The sequence below is a fragment of the Macaca nemestrina genome, chromosome 1 (assembly GCF_043159975.1).
Source record: "Macaca nemestrina isolate mMacNem1 chromosome 1, mMacNem.hap1, whole genome shotgun sequence".
NCBI classification, from domain to species: Eukaryota; Metazoa; Chordata; class Mammalia; order Primates; family Cercopithecidae; genus Macaca; species Macaca nemestrina.
In genome coordinates, this window is record NC_092125.1 from 187,226,108 (window position 1) to 187,247,538 (window position 21,431).

Sequence of the window (21,431 nt, forward strand, 5' to 3'; positions counted from 1 at the left end):
GTGTCCCCATTTCCTTACCTGTCAAATAATGGTAATAATAGTACCCCCTCCCCCCACAGCAAATGCTCTAGTACTATTATAAAAATCAAATGAGTTAATACATGTAACACAGCCAGAACAGGGCCTAGCATATGCATAGTAAAAAATCTATGCATGTTAATCATTATTATTATTGTTGTTGTTATTACTTATTAGAAAAATAGAGGCCTACAGAGAAGGGTTTTATGGCTTGAGAATCGCAAGCTCAGGAACCAGACTGCCTGAGTTCAAATCCTAACTCTGCCACTTACTGTGTAACCTGGAGTAAGCCACTTTAACCTCTTGTGCCTCAGTTTCCTTATCTGTAAAATGGGGATAACACTGGTGACAATGTCACAGAATTGCTGTGAACACTAAGCAAGTTAATCCAAGCAAAGAGCTTGGAACAGCACCTCATCCACTGTAAGTGTTCAGTAAATACTAGCTCACTTTATTTTAAGCAGAGATGTATGCAATCCAACCAGTATTTTGGGAAGGCAATATGGAGGAGGGTTGGGAGAGGCAAGCTGGAAGCTGAGGTCATGGACTAGAAGAGCAGGTGGATTCAAAGATCCAATGGGCGTGGGTTTCCAGGGTTCCACCTGTGTTTTCCAGAAGGTAACACCACTTCATTCTGTGAGCCATAACCTGCCGTCAGTTCATGGAAGAGTTACTGCTGCCCACAGCCCCTCTAGCAGACCCTGGTAAGTTTCCCTGCCAGCATCGGCAGTCACCTGGTGACGGTAAGTTATTCTTATATGTCTTCAGCTGTTGAGTGGGAAGACAGGTAATACCTTCCCTGGCTCCCTCTGAGGTGGGGGCACGGCTGTCCAAGGGAGAGAAGAAGGGAAGGGAACTTCTCAGATTCCAGAGGGTGTGAAGTCTGTCTTTGTTCCAGGGGTAGGAGCAGCAAATGCTCTGCTTCTCCATTTCCTTTCTCTTCTGTGAGCCTTTCCCAGGGGCCTACTAAAGGGGAGGATGCAGTCCTGCTCTAAGGAACTGCTATGATTTGAGTGTATGTGTCCCTCAAAATTCCTACTGAAACCTGATCACCAAGGTAATGGTATTAGAAGGTGGAGCTTTTTGGGGAGGTGATTAGATCAAACGGGCCCTGGCCTCATGAATAGGATTAAAGACCTTATAAAAGAGGTATGAGGTAGCTGTTCACAGCCCCTTTCCCCTTCTGTTCTGCCATGGGACAACTCAGTCATAAGGCACCATCTATAAAGCAACGAGCAAGCTGTCCCCAGACACCAAATCTGCCAGTGCCTTGACCTTAGACCTCCCAGCCTCTAGAACTGTAAGAAATAAATGTTCTACTCTTTATAAATTACCCATTCTCAAGTTGTTTTTGTTTATGTTTGTTTGTTTTTTGTTTATTTTTGAGACAAAGTCTCACTCAGTTGCCCAGGCTGGAGTGCAGTGATGCGATCTCAGCTCACTGCAACCTCTGCCTCCCAAGTTCAAGCAATTCTCCTGCCTCAGCCTCCTGAGTAGCTGGTATTATGGGCGCACGCCACCACACCCAGCTAATTTCCGTATTTTTAGTAGAGACGGGGTTTCACCACGTTGACCAGGATGGTCTAGATCTCTTGACCTCGTGATCTGCCCACCTCGGCCTCCAAAAGTGCTGGGATCACAGGTGTGAGCCACTGCACCCGGCCCTTCTCAAGTATTTTGATATTGCCACATGACTGGACTAAGGCAGAAACTCACAGCCCCACATAGGAGAGAGGATTCCACACTCAGAAGCACTGCCTGGGGTGCTGACAATTTACAAAGCACTGTCAGGACTTTGAATGCAGATATCTGGGCCCCCTACCAACCCCTACACCCTCCTCTGAGTTTGGGGAGAGTTTGTCTCCTGTGCTAAGTTGATAACATAAATGACCCCAATAATCCAGGACCCCTTGTATCTGTGCTTTCTGCAAAGTGATTTTGTAACTCCTCTCCCCAGGAGTAGAGTCTATTTCCCTATCCATGCAAATCTTTGTGATTTACTTTAACTAATGGAAAGTAGTGGAAGGAATTTTGTGCTACTTCTTAGCCCAGGCTGTAAGAGAACTGTTTTGTTTCTCTCTCCTGGAACCCTGCCACTGCCATGAGAAAAAGCCCAAGCTAGCCTGCTGGAGGACTAGAAATCATGTGGAGAAAAGCCAAAGCCTGCTTAGCCCATTTGCCCTTGGTCAGGCCGTTACACAGTGAGACAGCCAAGATGAGCAGAGCCACCTGACTGCAGATACATGAGTGAGTCTTGCCAAGCCAACTTAGGTCAGCAGAAACACCCGCCAAACCATAGACTCAGAGAATAATAAATGGTTGTTTAAACCACCACTTTGAGGATTGGTTCATTACAAAGCAATAGTTAACTGATACACCTCCTGATCCTCATTGCCCAGATAAGTAACCGAGGCCTTACAGACAACCAGTCACTTGCTCAGTGCTACACAGTCAGTGGAGGGCCCAACTGTGAATCAAACCTGGATCTTCAAGACTCAAAATCCCTTGGCCAGGCGCAGTGGTTCATGCCTGTAATCCCAACATTTTGGGAGGTCAAGGCAGGAGGATCACTTGAGGTCTGGAGTTCAAGACCAGCCTGTTCAACATGATGAAACCCCGTCTCTATTAAAAATGCAAAAATTAGCTGGGTGTGGTGACACACACCTATAGTCCCAGCTACTCAGGAGGTTGAGGCAGGAGGATCCCTTGAACCAGGGAGGCAGAGGTTGTGGTGAGCCAAGATTGCACCACTGAATTCCGGCCTGAACAGAGAGAAACTCCATCTCAAAAAAAAAAAAAAAAAAAAAATCTTTGCTATGGCCAGGCATGGTGGCTCACACCTGTAATCCTAGCACTTTGGGAGGTCGAGGCAGGAGGATCCACTGAGCCCAGGAGTTTGAGACCAGTCTGGGCAACATAGGGAGACCCTGTCTCTTTTTTTTTTTTTTTTTTTTTTTTTTGAGACAGAGTCTCGCTCTGCCGCCCAGGCTGGAGTGCAGTGGCCGGATCTCAGCTCACTGCAAGCTCCGCCTCCCGGGTTCACGCCATTCTCCTGCCTCAGCCTCCCGAGTAGCTGGGACTACAGGCGCCCGCCACCTCGCCCGGCTAGTTTTTTGTATTTTTTAGTAGAGACGGGGTTTCACCGGGTTAGCCAGGATGGTCTCGATCTCCTGACCTTGTGATCCACCCGTCTCGGCCTCCCAAAGTGCTGGGATTACAGGCTTGAGCCACCGCGCCCGGCCTCCCTGTCTCTATTTTTAAAAATAAAAATTTTTTTTAAAAACCCTGCTGCCTTGGTAACAAGGACACCTACGACTAGACTGTGGAATCATTATTAAAGGTTCCCAATCATTAACTTGGAAACCCACCAGCCATACCTCACCTTCAATCTGTTTTCCTTAACCTGTTTTCACCCATGCCTTCTTTGGATACACATGAAATACATGCTGTCTCCCTCCTATAATGTATTTGAAACTGTGTGGTTAGTTTCTTTACCATTCAGTACCTGAATTTCCTCATCTATAAAATGGGGATGTTGTACCACCCCATTGGTTGCCATGGGAATTAAATGACTTAATGTTAGGGAAGTGCTTAGAACAGTGCCTGACATGTAGCAAGGACTATATCATTAAATAAAATAAAAATGTGACTAAAACTGATTCACAGCAATGGCAATTTTATTAGGAAAACATTTTTATTTGGATCATGAGAGCGACATATATTTTTCACTTTGATCTGGTGACATCAGTCTGAGTGTTGAGTCAGCTTGTCTGCCATAAGCTCTTCTATCCAAGTTGGTGTGGGAGAAAACATCTCGTGGGTGGCAAACCAGTTTTTGAAAACCAGACGTGCAGAAAAGCACATCTCTCATCTTGAGAAGCAATCTTAGGTCATTATCACACATTTATGTCATATTTCACAGAGAATATATTCTTGGTAGGTTGTATGCAAATCAAATCCTAAGGTAAGTCTATTATTATTTAAAGAGCTCTAGTTGGGTGCAGTGGCTCACACCTGTAATCTCAATACTTTGGGAGGCCAAGGCGGGTGGATCACTTCAGGTCAGGAGTTTGAGACCAGCCTGGCCAACATGGTGAAACCCATCTCATCTAAAAATACAAAAATTAGCCGGGCATGGTTTCACGTGCCTGTAATCCCAGCTACTCAGGAGGCTGAGGCACAAGAATTTCTTGAACTCGGGAAGTGGAGGTTGCAGTGAGCTGAGATTACGCCACTGCACCCCAGCCTGGGCGACAAGAGTAAAACTCTATCTCAAAAAAAAGAAGATTATAGTTGATTTTTTTTCTTTTTCGTTTTTTGCCTTGCACCTATTTCATCGTTGTGTCTTGGTTTACTTGACCTTCCTGTCTCAGAAGTATGCTTTTCTCTGGGAAGACTTCCCAGAATTCCCTTATCTGGATCAGGGCCACTTCTCTATGCTCTCAAAGCTGCCTGTGTTCCCTGGTGCAAGGATTTATCATACAGCATTGAATCATCTGTTCCTGTGTCTGTCTGGACTCTCCTCAGAGCAAGCACTGGGTCCTACACCACCTTATTCCTCGCACCATGAACATGCAGTGAACACTGCATGCCGGGCGTGGTGGCGAGCGCCTGTAGTCCCAGCTTCTTGGGAGGCTGAGGCAGGAGAATGGTGTGAACCCGGGAACCAGAACTTGCAGTGAGCCGAGATTGCACCACAGCACTTCAGCCTGGGCGACAGAGCAAGACTCTGTCTCAAAAAAAAAAAAAAAAAAATTAGCCAGGCGTGGTGGCAGGCGACTGTAATCCCAGCTACTTGAAATGCTGAGGCAGGATAATTGCTTGAACCTGGGAGGCAGTGAGCCAAGATCGGACCACTGCACTCCAGCCTGGGCAACAGAAGAAAATTTTGTCTCAAAAAAACAAAAAAAATCTAGGTGGCAATGTTATGCTGGTGGTTAAGGACAGAGCTCTCCTACCACTGTGCCACTGACTTGCTATGTGACCCTGGACAAGTCACTTAACTCTAATATGCCTCAGTTTTCTTCTGGTAAAATGGGGACAGTAATACTGACCTACCTCAAAGGGCAGTTTTGAGGCATGACTAATGCTTTTTATAAAGCATTTTGGGATCCTTCAGCACAGGAATTCTCAAGACCTGAGTATTTTTTATAATAACAATGTCCACCATGAAGTTGATCTGTCTATGTGTCCCAGATGCTATCATTAGTCTACACGGTTCTCCAAGAGACTGAATGAATCCATTGGAGAAGTGGTGGATGACTGGCCAGAAAAAATTTGAGAATGCTTAAACTCATTCCCATGGAAACATACATAGGATAACTTTTCTTTGATTAGGTGGGATTTCTCCCTTTTTACGTGGCATAGTAGTTATTTGTGACTTAAGAATAATTTTGGAATAATTTCTATTAATATCAACTCTGAAGCTAGTTATACTGAGATTGTGTTTGTTCATAACAAAAGTGAAATGAATCTAAAAAAAAAAAAGACACCACCTCTGTGCACATTTCATTGGCTAAAGCAAGTCACGTGACTAGGCCTACCTGCAGAGGGAGTGGGGAAGGCAAGCCTACCACGTGTCCAAGAGAAGAAGTAACTAGGTATTTGTGAGAAGTTCTAAGGCGTACCATACCCACAAATTGACTTCATGACCGCTAATGAATCATGGTTGTGAGCCATAATTCAGAAAACACTCATTGAAAGGTTTCGTATGCTAACCTACAATCTGGCTCACTACAACTTCTTTCTACTGGTCCCAGCTCTGCCCCTGGGGATACTCAAAACACATCTGCTTCCCCTGCCTCAGAACAGTCCTAGTTGGAGACAGCATCTCTCTTCCTTAAGTCTGTCTTTCTCCTGGTGAAATACTCCCAATTCTCCCAGTTCTCCCCAGAACGAGACTTTCAGTTTTCTCTCCTTCCTGGTCACCCTCTTCAGCCAGTACACCTCCTAAAGTGTCACCTCAAAATATGGTCTAAACGGGTTGGAGCTCAAGAGTTCCCATTTACTCAGAGAGATAAGGTTGAGTAAGCTTAAGGACAGGACCGACTTTCAGAAGCAATTTCTGTACAGCCAGCTATTGAACTTCCTCATTCAGTAAATTCTGATAATCATATTCCCACTGGGGGGCCCATGAAATCTGATCAGATCGTTTTCCAGCTTAAAACTCCCACAATGGCTTCCAGTGACTCAGGATAGAATACCTATTCCTTCAAGTGGCCCAGAAGGCCCTGTTGTAGGTTGGCTTCCGCCTGCTTCTCCAGCCTTGTGTTTCACAACCATTCCTCTCTCCCTACACTGCAGGATACTGGACCTCTTTCAGAATCTAGAATATCCTCTTTCCCGACTTCACATTCACACGAACTGTTCCCTCTGCTAGAGCACTCCCAACATCCTCCTCTGCCTCACTGATTTAACTCCTCTTTATCTTCAGCTCTGTTTAAACATCTCTTCCTCCAGGCAAGGATAGGTCCCTCAGGTATATGCACATTACACTTCTCTCAGTACTTGGCTCACTCATAATTTACTTATAACTAATTGTAATTGCTTATAATTTACTTGTAATTACTTGTCTATCTTGCCCACTAGATTGCACATCCCATGAGAACAACGACTTTTTTCTGCTGTGTTCACCACTCACTCTAGTATCTACAATTAAGCTTAGCACATAGGAGGTACTCAAATGTATATTAACTACCAAATAGGTACCAAGCATGTTGGTACTTGGGGGTTAGGGATGCAAAAATAAATACCAGCTTACTGTCCCTAACAATTCCTAGTTTGGGGATGGGTAAAGAAGAAAAAGTGGCCATGGAAAGTGCTATATTCATTGTATTATAGAGAGCGTTGGGGAGCACAGAAGAGGATCAACTCAGCGTTAGAAGGATTAGAGAAAGCTTCCAGAGGGGTGGAAATCTGAGCTAGCAAGAAAGCACAAGGGAAAAGGCATTTAGGTAGAGGAGACAATTTGTCCTGACACAGAAGCATTGGCTTATGTTATGCATGGATAGACAAAGAATTTGTATGAAAGGGGAGGAGCAGGGCATGACAGAGACACAGATGAAACAGCATCAACAACCAGGGATCAGGGCAAGAGTCTGGACTTGATCCTGTTGGCAATGCAGAGAGAACAAAGGATCTTTCTGTAAAAACGGGTTCTCGCTATGTTGCTCAGGCTGGTCTCAAACTTCTGGCCTCAAGCGACCCTGGTGGCCTCGGCCTCCAAAAGTGCTGGGATTACAGGCATAAGCCACCATGCCCAGCCTAAAGAACAAAGAATTATAAGCAGATGAATGACACTCAGATTTGTGTTACTTATTAACACAAATGACATATGTTAAAATTTTATTTAAATTTACTTAACCATTTCCAAAACTTACTGGCTTAAAACAACCACTACTTTATTTGTTCACAATTCTGGGGGTCAGTGATTTAGGCTGGTCTTGGCTGGGGTCACTCATGATGTTTGGGTCACCTAACTGTTTAACTGAGCTTGGGAGGTCTAAGACAGCTTCCAGCACGTGTCTCCAGCAGGTTGGTCCAGGCTTCTTCACAGAGCAGCAGAAGAGCTCCAAAATGAGCATGGAAGTTGCAAGGTTTCTTGAGGCCTACACGCAGAAGTTGCACAGCATCCCTTCCACCAGACTTTATTGGTCAAAACAAATCATAAGACTGGCCCAGATTCAAGAGGTGGGGAAACAGACTCCATCTCTTACTGATAGAAGTAGCAAAGTCACATTGTACTGGGACAGAATGGGAGGATTATTGTGATCAACGATCACACAATAGATAAGGGGTGGCATGAGAGGATGGGGAAGAATGGAAAAATTTAGGGCTGATTAGAGAAATAGAAATGAGTTTTGAGGCTACTGCCATTGATCAGTGAGAAATGATAAGGCCCTACCTAAGGCAGGAATGCTAGGAAGGGGAGAAATATAAGCAACATTTCAAGAAAGAAATTTCAGATTGCGGCTGGGCGCAGTGGCTCATGCCTGTAATCCTAGCACTTTAGGATGCCAAGGCAGGCAGATCACTTGAGCTCAAGAATTCAAGACTAGCCTGGGCAACATGGCGAAACCCCATCTCTACTAAAAATACAAAACTTAGCCAGGCGCGGTGGCACGTGCCTGTAGTCCCAGCTACACAGGAGGCTGAGGCAGGAGGATCACTTGAGCCTGGGAGGCGGAGGTTACAGTGAGCCAAGATCATGCCATGGCACTCCACCCTGGTGAGAGCCAGACCCTGTCTTAAAAAAAAGGAAAAAGAAATTTCAGACTGTAACTTTTTGAGTTACTTAAGCAATCTAAGCTTGTTTCCTTCTCTATAAAATGGGACTAAAAAGAGTGTATCAGCTGACTCTGGATTTGCTGCCTATAAGTTAGCCTTACTCTGCAAGGAGCAGTATTGTTCAATAAAAGATTGCTGTCTAACACCACTAGCTTGCCCTTGAATTCTTTCCTGGCTTTCTCCCAGGCTAAGCCCCAGTTTTGAGGCTTGCCTGTCCTGCAATAAAAACACACCATAAAAATAGTGCAAAGAAAAGCCACAAAATGGATGAAAATGTTCAAATTAACAAATAATTCTTTCAAAGTTTTATAATAAATAGGCAACAACAAAAAAGAGCATATCCTAGGGTTTCTGTGAAAGTAGGAAACAATGATGTAAATAAAACAATGCTTTTTTCACATGGGCCTAGCTCAGGTACATTCGATATACAGTAGTGATTACTGTCACAGCGTCAAGGATGGCTGCAGTTTCTGGCATGGGCAGCAGGGCAAAGGGTGGTGTTAAGTTTGAAGATGAAGAATGCAGATGGGAAGAAGGGCAGATTGGCAGGGGTGAGAGTAGTGATTTGTTACTGGGGGTCTCTGCTTGACCCCCTTGCCTTTACTAAAGACCCTCAAATTTGAGATCTTCTAATCGAAAGGTTCTTAACTTGGGGTTTACAGATGGGCCTTAGGAAGTACCCAAGCCCCTGAAATCTTATGTAAAATGCTATGGTGTTTTCTATCTTTGTTCTTCTGAGAATGGCCAAAGCTTTTACCAGTCTCTCAAACAGATCTGTGACTCCTAAAACGTGAAAACCATAGCTCCAAGCTATCAATCTATATTGACCCATAGTGCCCCAATACCTGACCCTCTGCTATGGTTGAACTGTTGCAAGTCACAAGGAAAGAGGAGCTCATGAACAAGACTGAGGCAATACTGCTAAGCTTCCAGGTCTTTCAATGTGATCCCTTCTACATTAAGCCATATTTTGCATTATTATTCGCTGTGGGCTTGGTTCTCCACCCGCTTCTTTTTTTTTTTTTTTTTTTTTTTTTGTATTTTTAGTAGAGAAGGGGTTTTGCCATGTTGGTCAGCCTGGTCACGAACTCCTGACCTCAGCTGATCCACCTGCCTTGGCCTCCCAAAGTACTGGGATTACAGGCATGAGCCACCATGCCCAGCCAACCCCTTCTCTTTTTTTAGGGATACCTCAGGTGTACAAAATTGAATTAATCATAATCTTTGTTTATAACATACTTTTATCACTTCGTCATGGATATTTTTATACATAACTTTTTATTAACTTAGCTGCTTTTAATAATGCAATAAGCACCAAATATAAAAGCAAGAGCCCTAACAATAATCTAACTTTATGTTCCCTCCAGCCCCATCCTATCCCCCTATCTGTAAGAACCATTATACTGAATCCCATAGTGAGAACCATTCTTTCCCCCATAGTGATAACCATTCTTTCCTTCTTACATGGCTTTACTGCATACATGTTCTTTTTACGTTTTTAAATTCTTAGTTGTATTTAATTTTATAGCACCACTAGTCATTAGAGAAATGCAAATTAGGACCACAATGAGGTATCAAGACACATCCACTAGAATAAAGTTACTTATTATTTATTTTTGAGACAGAGTCTCCCTCTGTTGCCCAGGCTGGAGTACAGTGGTGCAATCCCAGCTCACTGCAACCTCTACCTCCTGGGTGCAAGCGATTCTTGTGCCTTAGTCTCTCAAGTAGCTGGAATCACAGGCATGTGCCACTACACCTGGCTAATTTTTGCATTTTTAGTACAGACGGGGTTTCACCATGTTGGCCAGGCTGGGCTTGAACTCCTGACCTTAAGTGATCCACTCACCTTGGCCTCCCAAAGTACTGGGATTACAGACATGAGCCACCCCACCTGGCCCAGTAGAATAAAGTGTAAGGTTGATAATCCTAAGTGTTAGCAAAGATGTGGAGCAACTGGACCTCTCATACATTGCTGATGGCAATGCAAAATGGTAGATCCACTTTGGAAAACAGTATGATGGTACCTTATAAAGTTAAACATACATTTACCATATGACCGAGCAATTCTTCCCCTAAGTATTTACTAGAGGAAAACATGGGCTGGGCACGGTGGTTCATACCTGTAATCCTAGCTTTGGGAGGCTGAAGCGGGTGGATCATCTGAGGTCAGGAGTTCGAGACCAGCCTGGCCAACATGGCAAAACCCCATTTCTACTAAAAATACAAAAAAATTAGCCAGGCATGGTGGCGGGTGCCTGTAATCCCAGCTACTCAGGAAGCTGCAGCGGAAGAATCGCTTGAACCTGGGAGGCAGGGGTTGCAGTGAGCTGACATTGCACCATTGCACTCCAGCCTGGGCAAGAGAGTGAGACGCCATATCAAAAAATAAAAAAAAGAAAAGAAAACATGTACTCACAAAATTATATGCCCAAAAGGTCTTAGCAGCATTATTAATAATAGCCCAAAACTGGAAGCAACTCAAATGTCCATCAACTGGTGAAGAGATACACAAAATGGTGGTATGTCTGCACCATGGAATACAATTCAGCAATAAAAAGGAACAAAACATTAATACTCACAACAAAGTGAATCTCAAAAACATTATACTAAGTCAAAGAAGTCAAACACCAAAGACTACATATTGTATGATTCCATGCATATATGCAAAAATTTTCCCAGACCAAATATTTGAAAGGATTATCCAGGCTTCACAGAGCATAATCACGTAAGATTTTTATTTAAAGGCAAAGGACACAGGGCAGCAAGAGAAAGACTGGGTAGGTAAACATCAGGAATCTCAGAACTTCCCAAATACAAGCTCCCCATGGCCCTTATGCATATGTGGACTGCACTGCAAAGTGCCTTTGGATTGAATCATCATGATCTATGTGAGGAATCCATCCTGGTTTTGGAAGAGCTCAAATCAGAAGTTCTCAGCAGGGCTTTTATGTTGCTCTGGCCATGTAATTAAGCCAGACATATGTAACTGGTTAGACCAGCTGCAAATAATCAATAAAAGGAGTAATCAGTGGAGCTTCAGACTTTATTATTATTATTTTTGGAGTCTCTCTGTAGCCCAGGCTGGAGTGCAATGGCGCTATCTTGGCTCACTGAAACCTCCGCCTCCCAGGTTCAAGCAATTCTCCCTCCCCAGCCTAGTGGGTAGCTGAGATTACAAGCACCTGCCATCATGCCTTCTTGTATTTTTGTAGAGATGGGGTTTCACCATGTTGGCCAGGCTAGTCTTGAACTCCTCCTGACCTCAGGTGATCCACCTGCCTCAGCCTTCCAAAGTGTTGGGATTACAGGCATGAGCCACAGCACCTGGCCGAGCTTCAGACTTTAAACAGCACATTATAAACAGCACATTATAAATCCCAATGCCCTTATCTTTTTTTTTTTTTTGAGACAGAGTCTCACTCTGTCACCCTGGCTGGAGTGCAAGGGCACAAGACGGAGTCTCACTCTCTTGCCCAGGCTGCTCACTGCAGCCTCAAACTCCTGTGCTCAAGTGATCCTCCTGCCTCAGTCTCCTAAGTAGCTGGGACCACATGCACATGCCAACACATCCAGCTACTTTTTTTTTTTTTTTTTTTTTGAGACAGAGTCTTGCTCTGTTGCCCAGGTTGGAGTGCTGTGGTGCAATCTCGGCTCACTGCAAGCTCTGGTTCCCAGGTTCACACTATTCTTCTGCCTCAGCCTTCCAAGAAGCTGGGACTACAGGCGCCCACCACCATGCCCGGCTAATTTTTTGTATTTTTTAGTACAGACGGGGTTTCACCATGTTAGCCAGGATGGTCTTGATCTCCTGACCTTGTGATCCACCCGCCTTGGCCTCCCAAAGTGCTGGGATTACAAGTGTGAGCCACTGTGCCCAGCCTACTTTTTTTTTTTTTGGTAGAGACCAGGTCTCGCTATATTGTCCAAGCTGATCTAGAATTCCTGGGCTCAAGTGATCTTCCCACCTCGGCCTTCCAAAGTGTTGAGATTACAGGCATGAGCCACTGTGCCTAGCCTACTTTCTACATCTTGATGGTGATGGTGACTATACTATTATATACAATTATCAATATTTATTAAACAATATATTTAAAATGTATGAACTATATTGTATGTAAAGAATAACTCCACAGAAAAGAAAAAAACCTTTCATTCAGAAAGGGCATCATGCTACATTTACTCTTCTGGGATTAAACTTTTTTCACTTAATTATTTTATTGCTCAGATTCATCCATATAGTTAAGTATCATTATAGTTCATTTGACAATTGTATAATATTCTATTATGTGAATATTCTAGTTTACTTGTCCACTCTCTTGCTCATGGGCATCTGGGTTATTTCTAGGCTTTTGCTTTTGTGAATAGGGCTGCTATGAATATTCTTGTACATGTCTCCTGGTGTACATGTATGAGTTTCTCTAGGATTTATCCCCAGTATTGGATTAACTGGGTTATAGGGTAGCTGAATGTTCAATTACAGCAGATAAACTGTTTTCCAAAGTAGTTCTCTGCTTTTCTTATCTAGGTCTGTCTGTCCCCAATTAGATCATGACTCTAGAGGCAGGGGACCCTCTCATTTTGAATTACCACTGCTTAGCATTCAATTAGCACCAGGCTGGATATCCAGGAGTCCAAGGGCAGAAGCCCAGGCACCTGAGGCCTTTTAGCCTCAGCAAATACTAAGTACTATACAGAGTGAACAGCATGCAGGGACCATATGCCACGCACGGAGCCTGGTTAGGGTCCTACTCAGAGCACTAACCATGCCCCTTGAAGCTCCATCTTCTAGCTTCACCTGATTTTGAGTCTCAGAGATCTTCCAGGGTCCTCAATTACAATGCAAATCCCAAAAGAAGGCTTAACCTCAGTTAAAGTCCCTCCTCAACTGACACCTCTAATACCCAAATAAGGATGAGCAGGAAAGGCAGAAGGGACAAAAAGAGTGGCAGGAAGAGGAGGAATAAGGAAAGCGGAAGAGCCAAGAAGCCTTCAGGTATTCTAAAGTTACATACCCTTTTCTGCACATGACTAGTTTTCCAGAAAAAAAAAAAAAAAAAAGGTTAAAAAGAAAATATCTGCAAGTGACCCTGAGCAATTTTTTATATCCCTGCCACTAAAGGTTACTTTCTTTTGGCAAAAGTTACAAAAACAACATATCGAGTATGCAGTCAGTAAATGATGAAATCTTGCCCTGAACACAGTGTGTGCAGTGAAGCCCTGTGATGCTGAGGGAAGAGTTAGGGATTAGGGGGTGGGCCAAAGAAAAGGTACCAGAGTTCAGCTGCAGACTAGAAACAACAGAAAGTCTGGAATACAACAAAACGAAACATCAGGAGATTCCTAGGTGTTCAGAAAGCAAAAGGAGAGTTACCATTCCAAAGGATGAGGAAGCCCAGTAATCTCCCACAATCCCAACTGCTACATCTCCAAGAGCTCCCTAGCTACCTGTCATACACAAGGTCTGGGAATACTTGCTAGAAGAATGAACAAAGAACAAGGCACACACAAGAGTATGATGGTTTTGTAGCAGAAGCAGCCTCCTAAGCCACATTTGGGCAGCAGTATTGTTGACAGCAGGAATGGTCAGAATTATTCAGCTCAAAGGGCTTTTCCAATGTGAGTAGGTAAGCAGATTATTTTGCATTGGCTTAGTATTTTTTAGTTACTTGTTCCTTAAATTAGATCATGGGCCATATGGAAAACCCAGGCGGGCTTAATTGAGCCTACTGGCTGCTCAAGACTGATCAGGTGGAACTCACTTCAAGGATGACAGGGGCTCAGTAACTGGCTGGTACAAGTGGAACTAATGGCATGTGCACTGACATGAAGTCCCCAACTGTAGCTCCAAGTCTATAGAGCTTCAGCAACTTTATTGGCCAAATGCTTCTTCCTATGTTTACAACTTAGTGTAAGCCTGCTCACTGGCTTCTCCTTCTAAGCCCCTAAGGGGGCAGTGAACTTTGGTACAGGCCTGGATATGGGGCAGGGGGTAATGAGTGAGTTAGAAACCTGCTGATGTTCCACAATTGGACAACAGAAAATCTTCTACTTCTTACTGCCAAAAACTGCAGAAAGACATGAACAGGTTGGAGACAGGACCCAGAGTGTATCTCTGCCACTGGTCCCAGTTTCCAATTTCTGGTGCCTCCAACAGAGTATACCCTTTGTCTTCTAGCTTCAGGGATTGGGTGATGCTATGTCAGCCTATGCATTTTGCAGAAGTACATAGGGCCAAAATTGGCCATGAGGTTTGGTATTACCAGCTCCCCAACCTGGCAGGATGAGAAGAAACAGAATGTGTCCATGAAAAGCCTTCGGAAATGAGTCAGATCTTCCACCTGCACCTGGATACTGTATTGATTGGCCAGGAGCTCAATGGCACCTTGCACCACATACTCGTTCTGTAAGTGTGAGAGTGAGCAGGTGGAATAGACAACGTGGCCTCCTGGTTTGGTGGCAAGGAGTCCAGCCCTGAAACCAGAAAGAGACAGAAGCAGTGACTAGTGAGCTTCCCAGCAGTAGAAGAGCAACATAAGGAGCTGCAAACATGGATAAGGGAAGGTACTATGGGATAGGTAGCTGGTTAGACAGCCTCTCAAGTCCCTTCCCCAATGACACTGCCTGAAAAGCCATTCTCAAGGCAGATAGCAACCCAACCTTACTCCATGAGCTCTTCACTAGGAAGTCTCCTTACAAGGGCCCCCTGAGCTCTGTTGATGGACCAAATTGCTATGCTGGCTATGGAATGAGTCCTTACCCTAGTAGTTATTTTTCAAACATGTGCTACTCACTGGTACTGAGGATGAAATAGCATGAGTGAATCTGTGCAGCCCACTCTAGTATATATGTCCTACGAGATAGCGTTGTTTTTGTTTTTGTTTTTTGACAGAGTCTTGCTCTGTTACCCAGGCTGGAGTGCAGTGGTGCAATCTCAGCTCACTGCAGCCTCCACCTCCTAGGTTCAAGTGATTCTCCTCCCTCAGCCCCTTGAGTAGCTGGGACTACAGGTGTGCATCGCCACACCCAGCTAATTCAGATAGGGTTTCCATGTTCCAGAGATGATCCCATGATTTCTGTCTCCTCTAGGCAGATCTCCAGCCATAAGATTCCTGTGTGGGTTATGGTCTTGGTAAGAGCTTCCAGTCCCCCAGTCTCCCAGGTGACCAGACTCCCAGAGCACTCAGGCACAAAGTCCTGAGTTTAAAAATCTGTCACTCACGCAAGAAGCTGCATTTGCAGCACAGGCAATATCTGTCGCTCCTTCTTCCTTGACCGCTTAAAGATGTTGTTTTCCTCCTCATGAAGGGAGTGGCGGTCTGTGGTACAGGGCACATCCACCAGCACCTACCCAGAGTGTTAAAGGTAAAGTATTAAAGATCCTTATAGGCTTCTCTTCCTTAGACCAGAGATGTTTTAGGCCCCTGGCCCAAGTTTGTGAAATATTCCCTCTGCCCATCCCTCCTTTGCAGAGTACCTGACAAAGTCCTTCATTTTAACTTGGTAGACATTGTGAAATAATGACTGGGGAAATAGTATATCTGGGAATATTCATGGCTGGTCAAAAACCCAAAATTAACACATAAACAACTATAATTTTTTTTTTTTAGAGACAAATATTGCTCTGTTGCCCAGACTGGAGTACAGTGATGTGATCATAGGTCACTGCAGCCTCAAACGCCCTGGGATCAAGCAGTCCTCCCACCTCAGCCTCCTGAGTAGCTGGGGCGACAGATGCAAACCACCACTCCAGACTAATTGACTAATTATATATATATACACATACACACACACACACACACACACACACACACACACACACACACACACACACAATTTTTTTATTTTTTTTGAGATGGAGTCTTCTCTGTCGCCCAGGCTGGAGTGCAGTGGTGCAATCTCGGCTCATTGCAAGCTCCGCCTCCTGGGTTTACGCCATTCTCCTGCCTCAGCCTCCCAAGCAGCTGGGACTACAGGCACCCACCACCATGCCCGGTTAATTTTTTGTAGTTTTAGTAGAGACAGGGCTTCACCGTGCTAGCCAGGATGGTCTCAATCTCCTGACCTCATGATCCGCCCGCCTCGGCCTCCCAAAGTGCTGGGATTACAGGCATGAGCCACCGCGCCTGGCCTAATTTTTGTATTTTTGTATTTTTGTAGAGACAGCATTTTGCTATGTTGCCCAGGCTAACTATAATTCTCTAAACAGTACACTTACGATTTGGTCATTTCTGTATTATACTCCAATAGGAAAGTTATTACAGTCTGGACAACATAGTGAGAGTGAGACCCCACCTGTACAAAAAATTTTTTTTAATTAGCCAGGCGTGGCGGTGGCATGCACCTGTAGTCCTGACTACAAAAAATTAGCCAGGTGTGGTGGCATGCACCTATAGTCCTAGCTACTCAAGTGGCTCAAATGGAAGGAATACTTGAGCCCAGGAGGTTGAGGATGTGGTAGGCCGAGATTGTGCCATTGCACTTTAGCCTGGGAGATACAGTAAGACTTTGTCTCAAAAAATAAATAAATAAAATAAAGTTATTAGAAAATTATGACAGGAGGCTGGGCACAGTGGCGCACATCTGTAATCCCAGCACTTTGGGAGGCCAAGCTGGGTGGATCACCTGAGGTCAGGAGTTCGAGACCAGCCTGGCCAACATGGTGAAACCCCGCCTCTACTCAAAATACAAAAATTAGCCAGGTATGGTGGCACATGCCTATAATCCCAGCTACTCGGGAGGCTACGGCAGGAGAATCACTTGAACTTGGGAGGCAGAGGTTGCAGTGAGCCGAGAGTGCGCCACTGCACTCCAGCCGGAACACCAAAGCGAGACTCCATCTCAAAAAAAAAAAAAAAAATTAGCCGGGTGTGGTGGCAGCACTCTTGTAGTCCCAGCTACTACTCAGGAGGCTGAGGTGGGAGCACTGCTTGAACCTGGGGTGTGGAGGTTGCAGTAAGCCAAGATTGCACCACTGCACTCTAGCCTTGGCGACAAAGCAAGACTTCGCCTCAAGAAAAAAAAAAAGAAGCTTACGATAGGACACAAAAATAACCACAAAACTTAAAAGGAAACAAGACTCCTTGAGCAAGTCAGCAGAAACAGAATCCCAGTAAAACTGAATTCCCAGTTTATTTGTTTGTTTGTTTTTGGGATGGAGTCTCACTCTGTCACCCAGGTTGGAGTGCAATGGCGCGATCTCAGCTCACTGCAACCTCCAACTCCTGGGTTCAAGCGATTCTCCCACCTCAGCCTCCTAAGTAGCTGGGACTACAGGTACATGATACCACACTCGGCTAATTTTTGTATTTTTTTAGTACAGACGGGGTTTCGCCATGTTGGCCAGGTTGGTCTCAAAATCTTGACCTCAGGTGATCCACTCGCCTCAGCCTCCTAAGGTGCTGGGATTACAAGCATGAGCCATCATGCCTGACTGACCCCAATTTGTTTTTTCAATGAGACTAGTCAATTGCAGGAGTGAGAAAGGGAGAAAGAGTAGGAGTGAGATGGGGAGAAAGAGTAGATGAAGTTCCATCTGTAATTGATTGTCAACAATAGTTTTGATATAGGAATTATCCAATGTAGAATTAAAATATTAATATAAACCTTCCTAGATAACAAAAGAAGTTAAAAGAAAAACAAAACAGCAAGGACAGAGACCCCACAGTGAAAGAAACATGGTAAATAAACACAGTAAAATAATTTGACAGGGGTCAGGCGCAGTGGCTCACACCTGTAATTCCAGCACTTTGGGAGGCTGAGGCAAGCAGATCACGAGGTCAAGAGATCAAGACCATCCTGGCCAACATGGTGAAACCCCATCTCTACTAAAAACACAAAAATTATCTGGGCGTGGTGGCGCGCACCTGTAGTCCCAGATACTCAGGTGGCTGAGGCAGGAGAATCGCTTAAACCCAGGAGGCAGAGGTTGCAGTGAGCCAAGATCGTACCACTGCACTCCAGTCTGGCAACAGAGTGAGACTCCATCTCAAAAAAAATTAGGCAGGGAGCAGTGGCTCACGCCTACAATCCCAGCACTTTGGGAGGCCAAGGCGGGCGAATCACCCGAGGTCAGGAATTCAAGACCAGCCTGGCCAACATGGTGAAACCCTGTCTCTACTAAAAATACAAAAATTAGCCTGGCATGGTGGCGGGTACCTGTAATCCCAGCTACTCAGGAGGCTGAGGCAGGAGAATCGCTTGAACCTGGGAGGCGGAGGTTGCAGTGAGCCAAGATTGTGCCACTGCACCCCAGCCTGGGCGACACAGCGAGACTCCGTCTCAAAATAAATAAATAAATACAAAAATTAGTCGGGCATGGTGGCGGGTGCCTGTAATCCCAGCTACTTGGGAGGCTGAGGCACAAGAATTGCTTGAACCCGGAATGTGGAGGTTGCAGTGAGCCAAGATGAGGCCACTGAACTCCAACTTGGGCAACACAGCGAGACTCTGTCTCAAAAAATAAATAAATAAAATAATAATAATTTGACAGAGCTGAGATCAAAATCATCAATGGCATCAATTGCTTAAGTCAGCAATGAAAAGAATAAAATTTATAGATTGGCTCACAAAGCAAAACCTGTCTATGCAGCATATAAGAGATACACCTAAAAGGAAATGGCCTAAATACAAAGGGATGAGCAAAGGTACAGCTGCAATGTTAAATAAGAAAAAAGCTGTAGGAGTTTCCCCGACCCAAAAAGGAGGATATGTCTATAGACTCTTTCCTTACTCTTTCTCAAGTGTCCTGAGTCGTGGCCACAACTCTTAGGAAGATGGCTACAAGATATACTTAGGACCGCTGGACTCCTGAGCCCCCAATGCAGAGAAACAGCAGAGCTATGTAATTTCAAGGGGACTATAAATCGATGGCAATATATCTGAATATCTTGGTTCTAATATATCTAATATTGCTTCAGTAGTGTCAACAGTGGAAAATGTTCATTTTGAGGGGCCAAGGCAGGCGGATTGCTTTAGCCCAGGAGTTCGAGAACTGCCTGGGCAATATGACAAAACCCCGTCTCTACAAAAAATACCAGAAAAATTAGCTGGGCATGCTGGCATGTGCTTGTAGTCCCAGCTACTTGGGAAGATGAGGCAGGAGAATTGCTTGAGCCCAGGGAGCAGAGGTTGCAGTGAGCCAAGATTGTGCCATTGTACTCCAGCCTGGGCAATGGGAGTGAAACCCTGTCTCAAAAATAAAAAAATATGTTGATCTCAGTCACAGAAGAAAGAAAAGGAAGTTGTACTGTTGCACTACACTTAGGAAACATTTAGGGAGGGTAGTCAAATCACTCCACATCAGATATGGCATGTGCATCTTCACATCAGGCACTGGCATGGATGTCAGTCATAAATAACCAGTCCTGCCAGGATAGTGCTCCCACTGAATCTCAGCCCTGGGCAAGTGTCTAACAAATATTATTTGTATTAATATAAATTTGTATGATATTGTATTATAAGGGAAGATAGAAACATGTTCAAATAAACATCATATTATTTGAAATAGAGCTCACAAAAAAAAAGTTGTGAGTTGGGGGGAAGGGTTAGTGTCTTCCATGAACATGCAGAGCTCTGAGGTCCTGTCCCTTCTCCAGCTGATGGACAAGTGGAGCTGGGAGAAGGATGGAGTTACCAAGAGTATGTAGAGCCCTGAGATAGTATTCTTCTTTGCATCTAAAGTGCTTAACGCAGCTGGGCGTGGTGGCTCACACCTGTAATCCTAATGCTTTGGGAGGCTGAGGCAGGAGGATCACTTGAACTCAGGAATTCGAGACCAGCTTGGACAACATAGTGAGACTTCATCTCTACAAAAAATTAAAAAATTAGCCAGGCATGGTGCACGTGCCTGTAGTCTCAACTACTTGGGAGGTTGAGGTAGGAGGATCCCTTAAGCCCAGAAAGTCAAGACTGAAGTGAGCCATGATTGAGCCACTGCATTCCAGCCCCAGCAAGACCTTGTCTCAAATAAATAAATAAAAGTACTTAACACTTGCCTACCACAGCAGAGTATATTGTACACAACTAGGTTTTTTTTTTTTTTTGTTTTGTTTTGTTTTTGAGACAAAGTCTCGCTCTTGTACCCCGGGCTGGAGTACAATGATGTGATCTTGGCTCACTGCAATCTCTGCCTCCTGGGTTCAAGCAATTCTCCTGCCTCGGCCTCCCGAGTAGCTGGGATTACAGGTGCCTGCCACCACACCCTTTTGTATTTCTAGTAGAGACAGGGTTTCACCATGTTGGCCAGGCTGGTCTCGAACTCCTGACCTCAGGTGATCCACCCGCCTCAGCCTCCCAAAGTGCTGGGATTACAGTCGTGAGCCACCGTGCTCGGCCACAACTAGTTTTTCAACAAACAAATTAACAAAGACATCTTCAAACATCAAAGCTGTCAAGTGAAATAGCAGGTCACTCATTCTATATTGTTCCAAAATAAGTAGCTAGGATCAATGAATGGAAATAATAATTATAATAATGGTAAGGATTGTGATGATTATAATACTAGTGAATGTTTTCTATATTCCAGACATTGTGCCAAATGCATTCTTATTTAATTTTCACCTACAGGATAGGCACTATACTATTACCCTCATTTTACAGATGAAGAAGCTGAAGTTTAACTGAAAGTTAAGTAACTCACTGAAACTTCTCCGGCTGATAAGTAATGGAACCAGGTCTAATCCAAGCAGTCTGATTCCAGAATCCTTGCCCTCACCCATATACTATGCAATCTACAGATTGCAGTAAGAGGCAGAACTTTCTAACATTGTAAGTGTTCAACAACAGAATCTCAGTGTGCACCCATCAATGGATGTGTTTAAGTATAGGCTGAAAAATGATGATGGCTCCTGCTTGCCTAATTTTCACCGCCAGGTACTATACTAAGTGCTTTCCCTGGATACTCACTGAATCCGCACAATAATCCTACGTGGTAGGATTACCCTGTTTCACAAACGAAGAGGTTGAAGTTCAGCAAGATCAAGTTTGCCTAAGGTTAGTAAGTAGCACCCCTGTAATGTAGAAATTGGTTAGGCTGACAGGAGAGGTCATGCTCTCTCCACCATGTTCCACTGCTCTCATATCAAGAAAAATGAATAGGCCAGGCACAGTGGCTCACACCTGTAATC

General features: G+C 44.5%; 1 protein-coding gene across 8 annotated transcripts in view; it reads right to left on the reverse strand.

Moving 5' to 3' along the window:
* LOC105494964 (fatty-acid amide hydrolase 1) overlaps nt 1–21,431 on the reverse strand; it is a 62,194-nt gene that overhangs the window by 25,885 nt on the left and 14,878 nt on the right. For 7 of the 8 annotated variants that reach the window (XR_011621345.1, XM_071093691.1, XM_071093698.1 and 4 more), the window contains exons 5-6: nt 15,527–15,651; nt 14,580–14,778 (exon numbers count right to left, since the gene is read on the reverse strand). Coding sequence is in view for 7 of the 8 variants with exons in the window: in XM_071093691.1 (XP_070949792.1) it covers nt 14,580–14,778; nt 15,527–15,651 (324 nt within the window). In the remaining variant the exon portion in view is untranslated. Of the gene's footprint in view, nt 1–3,677; nt 11,307–14,579; nt 14,779–15,526; nt 15,652–21,431 lie in introns of those variants that run through there. The other variant, XM_071093726.1, reaches the window with a different exon arrangement.